Source organism: Adiantum capillus-veneris, chromosome 3 (genome assembly GCF_014529385.1).
Source record: "Adiantum capillus-veneris isolate H3 chromosome 3, ASM1452938v2, whole genome shotgun sequence".
Lineage (NCBI taxonomy): Eukaryota > Viridiplantae > Streptophyta > Polypodiopsida > Polypodiales > Pteridaceae > Adiantum > Adiantum capillus-veneris.
Window position 1 is genome coordinate 146,299,366 of NC_140933.1, and position 18,624 is coordinate 146,317,989.

Consider the following 18,624-nt stretch of genomic DNA (forward strand, 5'->3'; position numbering starts at 1 on the left):
GACATTGAACGACAATGAAACACATAGTGATGTCCGAGACGATGCTCTTTGCGTGCACGAGGTGGTAGCAAACTACATTCACAATAGAGGGTCAAGATCGACAAAGGCTGCACCGGGTTGACCACTGAGTCTAGAAGTCCATGCCATACAAAGGGCGCACACGAGACGAGGCATACAATAGGCGGGGTGGAGATGCTAGGTAGCTCGAGGTTGGAACATGCGACAACGAAGGTGACGGTGGAAATTGAGGCTATGACAGGGGAAAGGTGCACAAGTGGAGAGAGAGAGAGAGAGAGAGAGAGAGAGAGAGAGAGAGAGAGAGAGAGAGAGAGAGAGATGGGATACAACTCACCAAAAACATTCTTCCTAGCCAAGAAAACAAGGGCACGCATAAAACTCTTCCAATTTTTAGGTCAAAATTTTAAGCATTTGTTGGACATTGAAACTTGTAAAACTTTGCCAATTTTCTCCAAGGCGATCATGAAATCTAGTCAGGATTGTGAAATTCTAGCTGGTAAAAAAATTACACTAAACATCGGTTTTTTTGTGAACACTCTACTTGGGATTTGAGGCATGTGGGTGAGCTATATTAATGGTCCTCTTAGAGATGTACATTGTTCTTACCACCATCAACCTAAGTCTTTGACTAGAAAGTTCCTCTAGGTGCACCACTCTTAGGCTATGGTCAGGCAAGGTTTAGTTATGCGTAAGCCTCGACAATTCCTTATAGGAGCTCAAAGTGTCACCGGGAGCAATAGGAGACACAAACAGGAGAGAGAAAGCTCGAGATGCCCGGCAATAGAAAGGATTACTTTTGCAATTATGCCTTTTTAGGCACAGTTACACTCCAAAGTCAGTGGAAAGCTGTCTGATGGTCGGCACTTCTAACGGGGAACTAAGCCTCGCGTGACCATAGCCTTACTCCATTATTTTTAGGGTCTCTGGTTACCCTACAGAAGAATCATGCAGGAGCTCTGGGCTTCTATTAAGGCCAGAACGTAATGTAATGCCATGCTACGCTGACGGTGTGACAGAGACTCTCGTGGGCTTTTGATTCTCATGTCGATCGTCGAGACCTGGCCTTCGAGAAACGTTAGAGATGGGCAAGGTTGGGGCTTTGCGCGATCGCATCACAGACAGGGCTCTACACCTGGTCCTTGATGGGAAGCCAGATTCTCAAGCTTTACAGATGAATTTGTTTGTCAAGAAAAAGAAGAAGCCAGACACCCGGCTATGGATGCGGCTTCGTTTAGATGGAGAATCCGAGCTTCTTGAGCTGGACAGGCACACCCTCACCCAGCTCGTCTCCATACCTGCCAGAGACCTTCGAATTTTGGGTCCTGTTTTCTCGCAATCTTCCACAATTCTAGGTGAGATGCTTGTGTGTGTGTGTGTGTGTGAGAGAGAGAGAGAGAGAGAGAGAGAGAGAGAGAGAGAGAGAGAGAGAGAGAGAGAGAGCACATGCAAGCCCCTGTCCGGCAACTTTATCCTGTGAATTGCCTCATCAAATAGCAACTGCCGCATATTCTGGATCAAACTCCCAGAACTTGTCCCCATGCTCTGCATAATTCTCGAGACTCGTCATGTGTAAGAGTACCATGTCAACATTAAGACCCACAGCTGGTTTATTGCGTGGAGGGTTTACTGGATTCGGGCAAATTAAACATTGATTATGTTGTCCTAAATATTTCCTTCGTACTGATGTAAGGTGAATAGATTGAAAGTCTTGCTGAAAGTTCCTTGTCTGGGGAGGACTCGCATCTACCATTGCGGTGTTTTGATGCCAACCCTCTACAACATGTAGTTTTTGCGGTATTCCAATCTTTTGGAGCTTAAGGTGCACCTAGCCCCAAATGGTACAAAATTATGTCTGTCTGTTTCTATATAGTTGTGCGAGCATGGTGTTAATCGGTTGGATAAGACCCTTTTCCAAAAGGTCTTTCACTTGGTTCTTAATCTCTTCATTTTGGGCTCGGCTAACATGGTAAGGTGACTAGTTCGATGATGTGCTTCCAGGTATCAGATCCATATTATGATCCTCGGGACGAGATGGTGGCAACTCGCCTGGTAGGCCCTCAAAAAAGCAATCGGCATGAGTGTGGAGAAAATCTTGGCATTCTTTATCTAGTTCATAAATATTCGTTCTGTGTTCATCATTCAACTCTTTCAAATAGATCGAGTAAACAAATAGACTCGATTTCATTAATTTGGAAACGGCCGAAGCCGATACAATAGGGACAGACTTGCCCTTCAGTTTTATATCAAGTACAATTTTTCGGCCCTTTTCATTTGTCAAAGTTGCTTTCTTCGCCCGATAATTGACTACGGCGTTGTTCTTATGGTACCAAAGGACTCCAAGGAGGACGTCACAACCTTCCAAGGGTATTATGTAAAAGTCCTCGTGTCCCAAATACCCCTGACAATGCAACCGAAGTTTGCCAATGACAGGTGTAATAGCTATGTGTCGTCTGGGTGCCTCTAGAACTGCCTCTGCGGGTGGTCCCATCCAATCGGGTGTAATCTCGAACCACGCCGCCAATTCAGGTGAAATGAAGTTGGCCTTGGCTACTCTATCAAAGAAAATCAAGGCTTCTTGATCTTTCACTTTGCCCCAAGCTCGGCAAAGTTCTGTACTTTCATCAATCGTGCTTGTGTCAGTATCCATGCAATGTGGAATCAATCTTGCTTTCATCTTGCCTTTTCTGCCACGTTCCTCAGCTTCTCTCGAACACTCTGGCTTGTCCTCATGTTGTTCTTGCTGTGCCTTTTTGGGGCACTTTGCGGAGACGTGCCCATGATCCCCACATCCAAAACACTTCCCTTCTTTGATGTAATTAGCTCTCTCTCAAAGAGTGAGCCGGGGTCGTGTATCCTTGTCTTTGTTTTCTTAAGAACTCTTTCTCTTTCTTCTTTCGTTGTTAGAAGTCTGTTGGGATCTCCGAGTCAAGATCTTATCAGCGAGATAAGTCAAATTTCTCGAATGTATCGCAAAACCCCGTTTCGCACGACCCATCAATTCTTGAATAGAATTTGACTTTTGTTCCAAGCAGTAGTCTCGGATCTTTGTAGGAAGTCCGCAACAAAACTGCTCAATCTGTTCCTTAAAAGAGACCTTCTTAAATGAAGAGGTTGATAGAAAAGAGTTCCAAAATCTCTCGCAATAAGCGTCTAGAGATTCTTCCTTGGTCATCCGAAGATGATTCCAAGCGGTTCGTATGTCTCTTTCATACTCCCGAGTCAGCGAGGAAGAAATAAATAGCCTTTTGAATTTCAACCATTTAACTAGAGCTTCCTGCCTCAGAAGAAGAGTGGACCACCATGTTCGAGCATTTTCCTTGAAGAAAGATGTAGCCCTCCTAATCTTGGAGTGCTCTGAGTAATTCCCTCCAGAGAAAGCTATATCAAACTGCTGAATGAAGGCCAAAGCCCTCGGTGTAACAGACTTGGACACTCCAAGTCAAGAATCAACCGCGACAGCACCAAATAACCACTTCAAAACAATTCACAGATCACAATAGATTTGCACTGGCCCGGCGGAGTTCCGTGCCTAGAGATATTGGCCCCAAAGACTGGCGCCCCTTTCGGTATTTCTTTTTATATTAATCAATCATTAAAGTACAAGAGAGCGGTTAGGGTTTCACTCTCAGACTCTGCGTCCAGATGCTCTGAGAAGTGAGGCCCTCACCACTAATTTAAAGGTTACAAGGGATGCCCAAAAGCAGAGCCCCAAAAGCTTCAAATCAAAAGCAATTGCTCTCTCTCTCTCTCTCTCATAGAGAGTCAAAACATGAAAGCAAAAGCATTCTCTCTCTCTTTCTCATTTAAGTAGAGAAAAAGCGAAATTTGCGTCGCTCATCATTTTCCAATTTTTATTTTTTTATTTTTTAATAATCCGCCTCCGCGATTTCCGGAAATTAGGGTTTTTGGCAAAATTTAGGGTTTGTAGGAATTTTAGGGTTTTTGGCAGAAATTAGGGTTTTTGCTGTCCGCCACGTCATCACTTTGTGACATACCCCCCTCTTGAAAGCATTGTAATCGACCGTGATTACGCTTGCAAAACCGACAAAAGCCATAAATCGTCTTAGCAGACACTGACTGTTAGTACCTACGTACTAGGAACACACATCTAGCACATGTACAAAATCGACAGTCACATCACACGACATCACAAGACATCACCAGACATCACAGGACATCACATGACATTCAACATTCATTCGGATCTTAGACCATGATTTATCGGCAATGTAGCTAGCAATCACATCTAGGTCCAATCGGGACCTCATCGATGTCCGATTGACTAACCCCTATTGCAACCATGTCTATTCGAGGTCAATCAGACCAAAATGCTGCAGTCATTTCGGCATTAGTTCCTGCACTCACAAGAAGTCAAGAACAAATCAGTATCATTATCAGGAATTCCATTTCATAAAGTCATCCAGCAGAATACTGTCAGCTCTCAGTATCCCTGAAGCTCAAAGAGACATCAGTGACTTTAGTATCAAAATCGAGGTATCTGTTGACAAAGGAGTGGAGTGACTCCCCTCTTGTGCATCCCACTGCACCAGATCTCCGGCCAAGCTGAATTCTGGGTTCCGTTTGGAGTAGACTATGCTAAACCAAAACATCGAGGTAAAGTTTCACAATCCGAGGAGTATCTGCTAGGTCCTCCTCCTTCATCCACTTCGCATCAAATGCAGGAAAGTTCTTGAACTTAACCAAGAACCGCCTTCGGACTTTACCTTTCTTCGTATCATTATGTGCCAAAATCTGTTCAGGAACAAGGATCTCCTCGTTTTCTTCCACTTTGGGTTGCTCATCAGGCTCCCCATCATCAGACACATCACCCTTAACAGGTTTCAAGAGACTCACATGCAATGCATTGTGAATCCTCCAAGTATCTGGCAGTTTCAATCGGAAGGAGACATCATTTATCTTGTCAGTAATCTGGAAAGGTCCGTAGTATCACATACTAAGCTTTGGAAAAAGCCTCTCCTTTCCCTTTTTCTTTCTTAGGCGTGCCTTCTCAAAAGTAAGAGCACCCAATCATCCTCCTTTAGTTTCAAGTCGCGACGATGGCGATCCGCTGTCTTTTTCTGTCGTTCTTGAGACTCCTGCAAAGTCTCGCGAACCTTGGCAAAAGCCGTATCCAAATCTCCCGAATATTCATCCGCTTCAAATTTCTAATCTTTCGTGCTCAAGAAGGATGGAACCTTCGCAGTAGTTTCAACAATCTCTCATGGCGTCTTCCCCGTCGAAGAGTGTATCGTGTTATTGTAGGCAAATTCCACCAAAGGTAAGTTCTTTTCCCATTGAGTCTTCTGATGCGAGATACAAGACTTCAATAAATCTAAAATCACTGAATTGGCAATCTCAGATTGCCCGTCAGTCTGCAAGTGGAACGATGACGAGAACTGCAACCGCGTGCCAATGTTCTCCCAAATTGCCTTCCAAAACAAACTCATAAATCTGGGGTCTCTGTCGGAGACAATCGTCTCAGGCGTGCCATGTAATCGGAAAATCATCGTGATCATTCTGTATTCTCGGGAGATAAAAAAAAATGAAATCCATTTCAATATTTTCCTAGGGGCGGGTGGGTATGGGTAAAGGCTGTAACAATCCCTGTGCCTTATGCCTGTCAAACTTGACCTTCTGGCATACCAAGCAATTGCGCACAAACTCTTCCACATCCTTCTTCAGTCTCCGCCAAAAGAAATCTCTCTCTACCCCTTTCATGGTGGTAGCAATGCCGCGGTGACCTGTAAAAGGTGGACAGTGGCAATCAGTCATAACCTTTTCCCTCAACGGCTGTGTAACGCACAACATAGTCTTTTTCATCAAGTAGCCTTCCCGAAGGGAGTATCCAGCTACTGTCTCCCCATCCCGTATCCGTGTGAAAATATCTGCAAAATCTGTATCTGTGGCATACTGATCGACCATATCCTTCAAGCTCCTATGATGTATCGCGGAAATAGCCAGAACCAACGGTTTTCGAGACAAAGCATCTGCCACCACATTCTTCTGTCCCTGCACATGGACAATCTGGAAGTGGAACTGTGACAAGATGTTCACCCACTGCATCTGCTTTTCCGAAAGCTGCTTCTGTGACAAGTAGCGCAAACTCTGATGGTTTGTAAAGACAGTAAAATCCGCTCCGAGTAGGTAATGCCGCCACTGAGTAAGAGCGTGGATAACCGCCAAAAGCTCTTTCCCATAGATCTGTGCTGTCATCTCCGGCCTAGAGAACAAACGGCTCTCGTAAGCTATGACATGGCCTTCTTGCATCAAGACCGTACCCACACTACGACCACAAGCATCACAAAATACTTCAAATGACTTCTGCAAGTCCGGCAAAGTCAAATCTGGTCCTGTAGTGAATTTCTCTTTCAATGTCTGAAAGGCAGTCACCTCTGTGGGTCCCCACGAAAAAGGTACTCCTTTCTGTGTCAAGGTATGCAAAGGGGAAGCAACCTCTGCAAACTTTCGTATGAACCTCCTGTAGTACGAACACAGTCCCAAGAAGCTTCTAACTTCATGGGCATTCCTCAAATCGGGCCAATCACGGATAGTCTCTATCTTGGCCGGGTTCATTTGCACTTCTGCTGTTGACACAATGTGTCCCAAAAAAATGTATCTCTGGTAGGAAAAATTCACTTTTCGTAGCATTAATCACTAATGTGTGATCTCGTAATGCCTGAAAGACTTGAAGCAGATGTTCTCTGTGTTTTGCCTCATTCTTGGAGAAAACAATGATGTCGTCAAAGAAAGTGCCAACAAATAGCCTGTACTCTCGAAAAATCCTATCCATCATCCGGTTAAATGTCGCAGGAGCATTGGTTAAGCCAAAAGGCATCACCCAAAACTCAAATAACCCAAAAGTCGTCCGAAAAGCTGTCTTGTAGACATCTCCTGGCGCTATCCTGATCTGATGATATCCACTCTTCAAGTCAATCCTGCTAAAGCATGAGGATCCCTGTAACTTTTCAAGTATATCATCGATCCTAGGAATCGAAAATCTGTTCTTGATGGTGATTTCGTTGAGAGTGCTATAATCGATGCACATTCTCCAAGATCCGTCTTTCTTCAAAACCAACAACACTGGAGAGCAATACGGTGAAGTACTAGGCTGGACAAGACCCTTTTCCAAGAGGTCTTTCACTGAGTTCATAATCTTTTCATTCTGTACTCGGCTCACACGATAAGGTGGCCGATTCGGTGGCGTGCTTCCAGATATCAGATCAATGGTATGATCTTCAGGCCCTCTCAAAAGCAATCGGCATGAGCGTGGAGAAAAAAAATCTTGGCGTTCTTTTCTTCAGGTCAAAACATATTCAACTTTTATCCATCGTTCAGTTCTCCCAAAAGAATGAGTAAGGAAACTGAAGTTCATCAAGTACAATCTCTAAGCCCTTCATTTATCAAAGTCGCTTTCTCGGCCCGGTAGTCAACCACGGCGTAGTTCTTGTGGTACCAAGGGATCCCGAGTAGAACGTCACTCGCGTGCCCTGAACACCCTTGTCATTGCAAACGAAGTTTGCCAATGCTCGGTGTAATGGCAACATCCCATCCGGGTGCCAGTCGAACTACCTCCGCCTGTGGCGTCAGTCTGTCGGGCGTAGTTCCAAATAGAGCCGCCAATTCCAAGTGAAAAGAAGTTGGCCTTGGCTCCTTCAAAAGAGCTTCCTGATCCTTCACTTTGCCCCGAGAGCAGCAAAGTTTGTACTTTCATTCATTAGATTCGGTGCAGGTCCCACGCCATGTGGTACCAGTTCTGCTTTTCTATCTGCCTTTTCTGCCACATTCCTCAGTTGCTCTCGAACTCTCAGACCTGTCGTCGTCTTTATCATTCTGTTCTTTCTGTGCCTTATCAGGGCACTTTGCGAAAATATGTCCATGTTCCCCGCATCCAAAGCACTTCCTCTCTCTGATGAAGCGAGCTCTCTCCTCAGAAGCAAGCTTTGGGTCGTGCATCCTTTTTTTTCTCTGGGTTGCTCTTTTTCATTCTACTTTCATTCCCAGAAGTTTGTTCGGCTCGTTGTGTCATGGCCTCATCTGTGGGGTAGGTCAGACTGCCAGAGTGAATGGCAAAGCCCCGCTTCGCATGACTCATCAACTCCTGAATAGAAGCTGACTTCTGTTCCAAGCAGTGATTTCGGATCTCTGCAGGCAGACCCAAGGTAAACCGCTCAATCTGTTCTCTGAACGAGATCTTCTTGAATGAAGAGGCGGGTAGAAAAGAGCTCCAGAATCTTTCACAATAAGAATTCACTGTATCGCTCTTGGTCATCCGGAGATGGTTCCAAGTAGCTCGTATATCTCGCTCAAACTCTTGAGTCAACCAAGAAGAAATAAAAAGCCTCTTGAATTTCAGCCATGTAATTGGCACAGTCTTGCTTAATAGAAGCGTGGACCACCAAGTACGAGCATTCCCCTTAAAGTAAGAGGCAGCTCTCCGAATCTTGGAGTGCTCTGAATAGCGTCCTCCCGCGAAAGCGATGTCAAACTGCTGTATAAAAGACAGAGTTTTCGAAGCATCTGAGTCTCCTGAAAAGTATCAAACTTGATCGAGTGGCCACCTTCCTTAAACTCTCGGACTTTCTTGCTTTTATCTTCGAGAAAGTCATACTGGTTGGCTTTGTAAAAATTCTTCTTGTTCGCATAAAACTTTCCGTCATCGGAATCTGAGCTGTCTGTAGACGAGTCCTCAGTAGAACTGTCAGTCTCTGGGCGAGATGTAGCCTTCTTTGCCTTTTTCTTGCCCTTTTCGAAGCTTTGTGTCTTGCTTCGCTTTTTGCTTTTTCTGTCTTCTTCGCTCTAATCCGAGGAGCTAGAAGAACTGTCAGAAGAAGAAGAAGAAGAATTGGGTACTCCTTCAAATCGAACACGCTTCTTCCGTTTCTTTGCCTTGTCAAATGTCAACCGACGACCCAAATATCCCGGGAAGTCAGTGCTTTTCTTTTGCTTTTTGCCGTGCTTTTTGGCTTTCTTTTGCATGTCAAAAAGCTGAGCAATCCGTGCATCAACCACGTTCTCCAGTTCCTTCTCCGTATATTTCTTGGAGGCAGAAGGTTTCTTGAGAGCGGGTTTCGGGAGTGGTGTTGTGGTTCTCTGCCACTCCGTCTGTACCTCTTCCAAAGAGATCTGGTTCATATATTTTGCCATCTTCGGGTCCTTGGCAAAATTGAGCATTATCTTTGTTGCATCGCTGATCAACTGGCGACGCTCTATCTCTCGCCGCTCCGCCTAAGTAGGCCAAGGCGGGCCATACTCTTATCCTGAATCTTCGTTGTGATCCCAGCCCGCATCTCCAGATGCAGAGGGAGTCGACTGATCATTGCCTGAAGCCATAGGTGCCGCGGAAAAAAAAAAATATTCGGGGATCGGATTTCCCGTAGAAGAGAAATCGGCCTTGCTCTGATACCACTGTAACAGACTTGGACACTCCAAGTCAAGAATCAACCGCGACAGCACCAAATAACCACTTCAAAACAATTCACAGATCACAATAGATTTGCACTGGCCCGGCGGAGTTCCGTGCCTAGAGATATTGGCCCCAAAGACTGGCGCCCCTTTCGGTATTTCTTTTTATATTAATCAATCATCAAAGTATAAGAGAGCGGTTAGGGTTTCACTCTCAGACTCTGCGTCCAGATGCTCTGAGAAGTGAGGCACTCACCACTAATTTAAAGGTTACAAGGGATGGCCAAAAGCAGAGTCCCAAAAGCTTCAAATCAAAAGCAATTGCTCTCTCTCTCTCTGTCTCATAGAGAGTCAAAACATGAAAGCAAAAGCATTCTCTCTCTCTTTCTCATTTAAGTAGAGAAAAAGCGAAATTTGCGTCGCTCATCATTTTCCAATTTTTATTTTTTTATTTTTTAATAATCCGCCTCCGCGATTTCCGAAAATTAGGGTTTTTGGCAAAATTTAGGGTTTGTAGGAATTTTAGGGTTTCTGGCAGAAATTAGGGTTTCTGCTGTCCGCCACGTCATCACTTTGTGACACTCGGAGCATCTTGGAACCAAGAAAAGAACTCAAACTTAATCAACTGTCCACCTTCTTTGAATTCTTTTACTTCCTTGCTTTTGTCTTCAAGAAAGTCATATTGGTTTGCTTTGTAAAAATGCTTCTTTGCATAAAACATGTGATCGTCGGAGTTTGAATTGACAGCGGACTACTCCTCTATTGAACTGTGAGAAATTGGGCGAAATCTGGCTTTCTTTGCCTTTTTCTTGCCCTTTCCGAAGCTTTGCTTTTGACTTCGCTTTTTACCTTTTCTGTCTTCCTCACTCTAGTCAGAAGTTCTAGAAGAACTGTCATAAGAAGAAGAAGAAGAAGAAGAAGAAGAAGAAGCAGAAGAACTGGGTAGTCCTTCAAATCGTACACGCTTCTTCTGCTTTCATGCCGATGCAAAAGAAGATTGACGACCCAAATGAAGTCAGTCCCTCTTGTGCTTTTTTTTCTCTTGCTTTTGGATTTGTTGTTAGCGTCCAAAAGCCTGCTGATCTATGTCTGAACCACCTCTTGTAATTCTTGCTGTGTAAATATCCTCGGAGAAGGAGGTTTTTTGATTGCCGGTTTGATGGGTGGTTCTGTGGCTTTCTGCCACTCGGTGTGCACTTCGGCGATGGATTGCTGAGATTTTTTTTTTGGCAAATTTTGGATCCTTCGCAATTTTAATCATCTGCTTTGTTGCCTCGTCAACGTGCTGTCGACATTCCATCTCTTCAAGTTCAAACTGAGTAGGCCAAGGTGGCTCGTACTCTTCCTCTGTTAAATCATGTAAATCTTCTCCGTGATCTCCTCCTGCATTAGCAGATGCAGAAGAAGTCGACCGAGTCTTGTTGGAATCTATAAGTGTCGCGAGAAAAGGATTGGATTTCGCGGTAGAAGAGAAATCGGCCGGGCTCTGATACCACTGTAACAAACTTGGACACCCCAAGTCAAGATTCTACCGTGACACAATAGAGATTGACTTCAAAACAGTTCACTAAGATGACATGGCTTGGCGTAGTTCCGTGCCTAGAGGTATTGGCCTTAAAGATTGGCGCCTCTTTCTGTATTTCTTTTTATATTAATCTTTGTTCAAAGTTCAAGAGAGTAGGCAAGCGCTCACTCTCAGACTCTACGTCCATATGCTCTGAGTAATGAGGCCTAGCCCACTTATTTATGGTACAAGGGATGCCCAAAAGCAGAGCCCTAAAAGCATTTAATTTAAAAGCTTCTCACTCAAAAGCAGAGGGCCCAAAATCAGTAGCGCGATCTGCAGAAATCCGTACAGCAGCTCTGCCAGCGGAAATCATGGAAAGCCGTACACTTTGCTACGTCAGCAGCCAACGTAAATTACGGCATGATTTCTGGGCTCACTTCTTGAGGAAAAAGTGATTCTGTCCAGACGATGGAGCCATTAAACCTGCCCGTAGGGCGGTGGACTTTGGCTTTCATGCGAAACTTTACTTTAAGCTTTAACACACAAAGAAACCTTGCAAAAGGAACCTATAACGGGAATTAACACTTTAAAGCCCACACAACTCGGAAGCTAGAATGCTACGAGCAAACGCCGACAACCTGTAGGCCCCAAAAACTGGCGCCCCTTTCGGTATTTCTTTATTCCTTTAGAGGGTAAAGTTACAAAACTAGAGTCCTGTGGATCTTCACCTGTATCCAACTAGATTACACCTATTCTGGCAAAATTTCGGCAGCATAACGGCCCCAAAACTCGCCCTAAACAAATCCCCCTGTTGGAATCCACTTCCAAGGACTTAAACCCTCTGTTTTCAGCCCAAAAACAGCAATTGCAGCTCGCTGTATTTACTGGTTTTTTGTCACAAACGGGAGCGCACACGAATAATCAACAAGATGAAAATAAATAATCTTTCAACTAAACAAAGTTGAGGGAGAAGTTCGACACAGTATTTGGGACCAGAAGATGGGCTGGTCCCCCCCCTTAGAGAGAATCCTTTATTAGGGAGAATCTTTTTACAAGCACAAGAAACGGAGAAAAACCCCTCTGTTCTATATCTCTGACTCAATGGTCGTTCCTTCCCGTAAGGGAAATCCGAGAGACGAGCTCTCAATCCTTTTTCCGTCGATACTCGGAGTCGAGACTCCGTAGACAATTTCCGAATTCCGTTCCCGGAATTCCCAAGCGTAGGGCCGAAGCCTTCTCGCTTCTCCTTCGCGATGAAGTACCTGCAAACACACACACAAACACGCGACAACAATTTGTATGGCGAATCCACAATACATACCTGTCGCTCTTGCACGGGAAAAGCGACTTCCGTGCTTCGTAGTCTCGCGATCTCTTGCGGTAGAGTCTTCTCTTGCTGATGTTGGTAACCTTCCTTTCACCCAAAATAGGGAGAGAGAATTCGCTGGCTGGTTTTGTTGCTTTATTTTCTAAGTGGCTGCCCACTTATTAAGTGGGCGGCCGGCATATTTTTAAAATTGTAATAAGTGGGCAGTCGGCATATTTTAAAAATTGGTCTGAACCTTTTCAAAAACTCAATAAAACCTTATAAGTTAAAAACAATGCCTTGCACAACATTTCCCAGGCGTCCCTGGATGCAACCACATGCACGAATGCAATGCAAACATAGATTCCTTGCGGGAAAGCGTTTGCTCTTCCCGGAAAACTCGTTAAAATATTCCGCTTTTTAAGAAAAGCTTCTCTGAACCCATCTTTATTCTTGTGCTTGGGTCTTTACGCGTATTCCTCTTTCCAGTTCGGGTTTCTTGCCAGACCCACGAGATATTCCCTTTCCGATGCTCCCGTCACCCCATCACGTGACGCATCAAGAATATTCGTTTCCCGGTCTCTCCCACCGAACTAACGGTAAAACCCCTTCGCGATGCTTAATGTCACCCATCATATGACGCATCAGAGTTTTCCGTTCCTGATGGCTTTTAATAATTCCAGTAGATCTACAGTTCCTAACCTTACGGTTCAAGTGCACATCTCTAAATATACTAATTTCAATAAAGAGAAATTACTCGAGAAAATAAGAAAATAAGAAAATAGTCTATTTAGCAACATCCCTCTGGCTTCTAAACAGTTGTCCTCAACTGTAGTGCTTGTACATATCCTTCTAGAACCTCGGGATAGGGTGCTAATTCTTGCTCGGTCATCCACTAAGCATCTAGAGTTGAATAATTCTTAAACTTTACCAAATACTTCCGTGTAATCTTCCCGGACTTAAGTGGCCGCTCCTGATGATGAATACTGTGTTCCGGTTGGAGTATTTCTTTCGTTTTCTCAACCTCAGGAGGTTTCTCAGCAATAGGCTGACTTGGAGGCGGTCCGACATATGGCCGGAGTAAACTAACATGGAAAGCATTGTGGATCTTCCAATTAGATGGTAAGTCTAATTGGAACGTCACATCGTTCACTTGGTCAATTATCTTAAACGGCCCATAATAGCGATTGGAAAGTTTTACCACTTTCCCTTTATGAGTCGCTTGTTTCTTTAGTCTTGCCTTCTCAAACTTGAATAAGACTAATTGATCGACTGTTAAGTCCAGATTCCTTCTGTGCTTGTCCGCAGCTTTCTTATGTTTTTCCTGAGAGCGTAAAAATGCTCTCTTAACTTGCCCGTAGGCCGTGTCCAAATCTCGGACAAACTTATCTGCTGCGAAAATCTTATCCTTAGTGACAAGGATCGGTGGAAGCAAAGGCTTACCATAAAGAATCTCAAAAGGTGCTTTTCCCGTAGACGAATGTACGGTATTGTTATACGCGTACTCAACAAGGGGCAAATTCTTCTCCCAGTCAAACTGTCTTTTTGACACATAAGATTTCAACATATCCAATACTGTGGAATTAGCGATCTCACTCTGCCCATCCGTTTGAGGATGATATGCAGAAGAAAAATTCAACTTTGTGTCAAGGTTATCAAACAAGGGACGCCAAAAGTTGCCTGTCATGCGAGGATCTCGATCACTCACAATAGACTTGGGCAGCCCATGATGCTTAAAGATCTGTGCTAGAAAAATTCTAGCCATATGGTCTGCTTTGATTGTTTTCTTAACTGGAATAAAGTGAGCTTGCTTGCTAAATCTGTCCACGATAGTCTAGATCGCATCATTTCCAGTTTGAGTCTTTGGGAGATCCATAATAAAATCCATGGCAATACTCTCCCAGGGTTGATCAGGCACAGGTAAAGGTTGGAGTAACCCAGGCGTCCTATGCCGATCATACTTTACTTTTTGGCAAACCAAGCATTCCCTGACATATTGATCAATGTCTGCTTTAAGGCTTGGCCAAAAGAAATATCTTTCCAATGCTAAGGTCGTAGGGAGAATTCCCCGATGACCTGCATATGGTGAAGCATTTGCTTCTTCCATGATGTTCTTTCGCAATGGTTCTGCCACGCAAATTGCTTGGTGGTGATAGAGGTAACCATCCCGAATAGAATAGGGATATTCATTCTCTCCGTTCTGTAATTTATTCCAAGTGGAGGAGAAGTCTGGGTCATTCGGATACAACTCTGGAAGTGATTCCAATTCTTGGTGATACACAGAAGTAACTGCGTTCACCCTAGGCCGTCTAGACAATGCGTCTGCAGCCACATTCTTACTCCCAGCCGTATGGAGGATCTGGAAGTGAAACATGGACAAAAAGTTGGCCCATCTCATTTGCTTCTCAGATAATTTCCGTTGCGTAAGAAAATACCGCAAGCTCTGGTGATCGGTTTTGATCACAAAATCCGCTCCTAGAAGATAATGCTTCTAGGTAGACAAGGCGTGGATCACAGCCATAAGTTCCTTCTCGTAGATCGAGGCATGCAATTCTGCATCCTTAAGTCGTCTACTTTCATAAGCCACTGCATGGGCTTCTTGGTTAAGCACTGCATCGATGCAATCACCTCAAGCATCGCAGTGAACCTCGAATGGTTTCCTTAAGTCTGGCACTATCAAAATAGGTCCATGGCTTAATAGGTACTTTAGCCTACCAAAGGCACCTTGTTGTCTCGATCCCCACCTGAAAGGGATCTTTTTCCTTGTTAGGCCATGAAGTGGTCCTGCTACTTCCGCAAAGCCTCGGATAAACCTTCGATAGTAAGAACACAATCCCAGAAAACTTCGTACATCATGTACCGTAGTGGGAGTTGGCCAATCTTGCACGACTTGGATCTTTGCGGGATCCATTTTCACTTGGTTGTGTGAGACTATATGGCCGAGATAGTGAATCTCAGTGAGGAAGAACTCACTCTTCTTTGCATTCACATGCAACTCATGCTTTCGCAATTCCTGAAACACTATATCCAAGTGCTTCCGATGTTCCTCCTCGGTCTTTGAAAAGACGAGTATGTCATCAAAGAACACTCCTGTGAAAGCTCGGTGTGGGCTGAAAATTCGGTCCATCATTCGATTGAATGTGGCAGGAGCATTGGTCAAGCCAAACGGCATTACCAAAAAGTCATAAAGTCCAAAAGTGGTGCGAAAGGAAGTCTTATGGACATCTTCAGGGGCTATGCGTATCTGATGATACCTGCTTTTTAAGTCAATGCGACTAAAGATACTTGCTCCCTGCAGCTTATTGAGAATATCATCAATCCGGGGTATTGGAAAGCGATTCTTGATAGTGATCTTGTTTAGAGATCGATAATCTATGCACATTCGAAACATGCGGTCTTTCTTTTGCACCAGTAGAACTGGAGAGCAGTAAGGCGAAGTACTTGGTCGTACTAGAACTTTTTCTAGAAGCTCGTTGACTTGCTTCAAAATTTCCTCTTGCTGAGCAAGACTAACCCGATATGGGGGTAGGTTTGGGGGAGAGTTACCTGGTACAAGATCAATGCGATGATCTTCCGGACGTTCCGGAGGTAGCTTGTCTGGTAGAGTATCCGTGAAACAATCTTTATACTTTTCAAGAAATTGAAAACGTTTAATTTCCAAACTAGAGAGCGAACCCTCATTAGTTTTATCTCTTTCACGTGCGAAAATCAAGTAAGCAAAAACACACTTCTTTATTTCCTTCTTAATGGAGATATGGCTTACAATAGGGAATAGCCAATCCCCTGCATCAGCAAAAATTTTAATTTTCTTGCCCTCATGCTCAAAAGCGAGGGTCTTTTCTACATAATCTGGGACCGGTTGCATATGGTAATGCCATGGCATATCCAAGATGACATCACATCCCTCGATAGGTGCCATCAAAAAGCATTCGCGGTCCTTGTATTCACCAATCCGGAGATTGAGTTGTCCTTGCACGGGAGTTGCATTGGTGGTCAACCCCTCAAATGCCGATCCGGAAGTGACTGGAGTTCCAAGCTGAGCCGGTGTAAGGCCCAAACGTTCTGCAGTTTCCAGTGAAATGAAGTTGTCCGTCGATCCAGGGTCGTAGAGGATCAACACCCGCTGGTTATTCACAGATCCCCAGCCTTTAAGGAGCTGACGCTTCCCTTTCTCGGTTTCTGTATTCCCTTGCACATCAGGAATGGAATTCAAGCTCGGTGGAGCGGGCTCCTTCTTCGATTGTTTCCTCTTCGAAGATGCTTGTTCCTGCCGTTGCTGCCGAACAAGGCAGTCGGGCTTCATATGTCCTTTTTCACCACAATAGAAGCACCTTCCTTGCTCTTTGAAGGTTTGTACTTGGTTTGGTGTGAGATACTTGAGCCGTTTTCCAGTACCCTCTGGCTACTTAGGCTCATCCGGATCCTCTGGGGAACGCTTTTTACCTTGGTTGCCATGGTCATCATAGACCGCTCTTTGCCTTGCACGGTATGTGCTATGTTCCATCCGTCTGGGGGTACCAGTGGAATGTAATACCTCGGCAATGATTGCCGACTCCATCATCCGCTAAAGGGTGTCATGTGGGTACACCTTCATGCTCTTCCGAAGTGGTGGTTGAAGACCTGCTTCAAACTTTCGCATCTTCTCTTCGTCGGAAATCTTCATAAAAGACGTAACTTTTAGAAGAACCGACCAAAACTTGTCAACATAAGCCGTGACTTTCTCTTGTTCCTTCTGGGCGAGCCAGTCCCATTCCTTCCGAATGTCCTTCTCGAAATCCGGTGGAAGAAATTGTTCATAGAATTCAGCTTCGAATTGAGCCCAGGTTCTAGCTTGAGTACCTTCCAGAATTTTGGCTAGCCACCAGTTGCTTGCAGTCTCCTTGAGATGTATCCCAACATGACGCAACTTGGATTTTTCTGTGAAGTTTCCGTTGGCAAAAGCAACTTCGAACTGCTTGATGAAAGACAGTGTCTTGGAGATATCTCTCCGTCCTGTGTAGTTATCAAACTTCACATCCTTGTCACCGGATTTGAAAATCCGCATCTTGCGGTGACGTCTGCGGTTATCCCTCTTGAACTAGGGCTTCTCTTTAGTAGCATGTAGGGAAGTAGTAGGAGTTTTCTTCTTGGGAGAAGATTTAGATACTATATGAGAAGTAGATGTAGTAGTATAATCAGGAGAGTATGATGGAGAAGAGAGAGAGAGATATCCTTGCTTTCATTAAGCAGAGAGAGTTGTTTTTCTTAGCCCTTGCTCTTAGAAGGCCGTTTGTCCTGATCCGGAGATCCCTTGTTCGTTTCGGCACCTTTTCTTGCACCATCCACCTGTTGGTTGCTTCCATTAACAGGATTTTCCTGACGCCCATCGGCATCCGTTCCTTGTGGCTTCTTGATTCCGTCCAAAGCCTTTTGGACAGCCGGCAACGAAATGAGTTGTTGCAATTCCGCGAGTTGGGGTCGCACTTGCTGAAGTTCGTCTTCAACGGTTCTTCCGTGGCTTGTCATGGTTCTTCCCGTTCCTTCCCGGAATCGTCCTTCTTTGCAGAGAAAGAGAGGAATCCGAGCTCTGATACCACTGTCACAAACGGGAGCGCACACGAATAATCAACAAGATGAAAATAAATAATCTTTCAACTAAACAAAGTTGAGGGAGAAGTTCGACACAGTATTTGGGACCAGAAGATGGGCTGGTCCCCCCCCTTAAAGAGAATCCTTTATTAGGGAGAATCTTTTTACAAGCACAAGAATCGGAGAAAAACCCCTTCGTTCTATATCTCTGACTCAATGGTCGTTCCTTAATCCGAGAGACGAGCTCTCAATCCTTTTTCCGTCTGTACTCGGAGTCGAGACTTCGCAGACAATTTCCGAATTCCGTTCCTGGAATTCCCAAGCGTAGGGCCGAAGCCTTCTCGCTTCTCCTTCGCGATGAAGTACCTGCAAACACACACACAAACATGCGACAACAATTTGTATGGCGAATCCATAATAGATACCTGTCGCTCTTGCACGGGAAAAGCGACTTCCGTGCTTCGTAGTCTCGCGATCTCTTGCGGTAGAGTCTTCTCTTGCTGACGTTGGTAACCTCCCTTTCAGTGAGGGCATGTGGTGCTTTTATAGCTCCTTGGCCACGGCACGAATAGCTGCTCGCGTAGAGATCGCGGCCGTTTTTTTTTTTTTTTTTGGTGCGCTGCTTTACCCGAAATAGGGAGAGAGAATTCGTTGGCTGGTTTTGTTGCTTTATTTTCTAAGTGGCTGCCCACTTATTAAGTGGGCGGCCGGCATATTTTTAAAATTGGTCGGAACCTGTTCAAAAACTCAATAAAACCTTATAAGTTAAAAACAATGCCTTGCACAACATTTCCCAGGCGTCCCTGGATGCAACCACATGCAC

The 18,624-nt window shown here is 44.6% G+C and overlaps 1 protein-coding gene across 1 annotated transcript in view; it reads left to right on the top strand.

Moving 5' to 3' along the window:
* Positions 1 to 961: 961 nt before the first annotated feature.
* LOC147461874 (magnesium transporter MRS2-4-like) overlaps positions 962 to 18,624 on the top strand; it is a 39,502-nt gene continuing 21,839 nt past the window's right edge. The window contains exon 1 of the mRNA XM_086509344.1: positions 962 to 1,370. Coding sequence (XP_086365470.1) covers positions 1,100 to 1,370 — 271 coding nt within the window. The 5' untranslated portion in view covers positions 962 to 1,099. The remainder of the gene's footprint in view (positions 1,371 to 18,624) is intronic.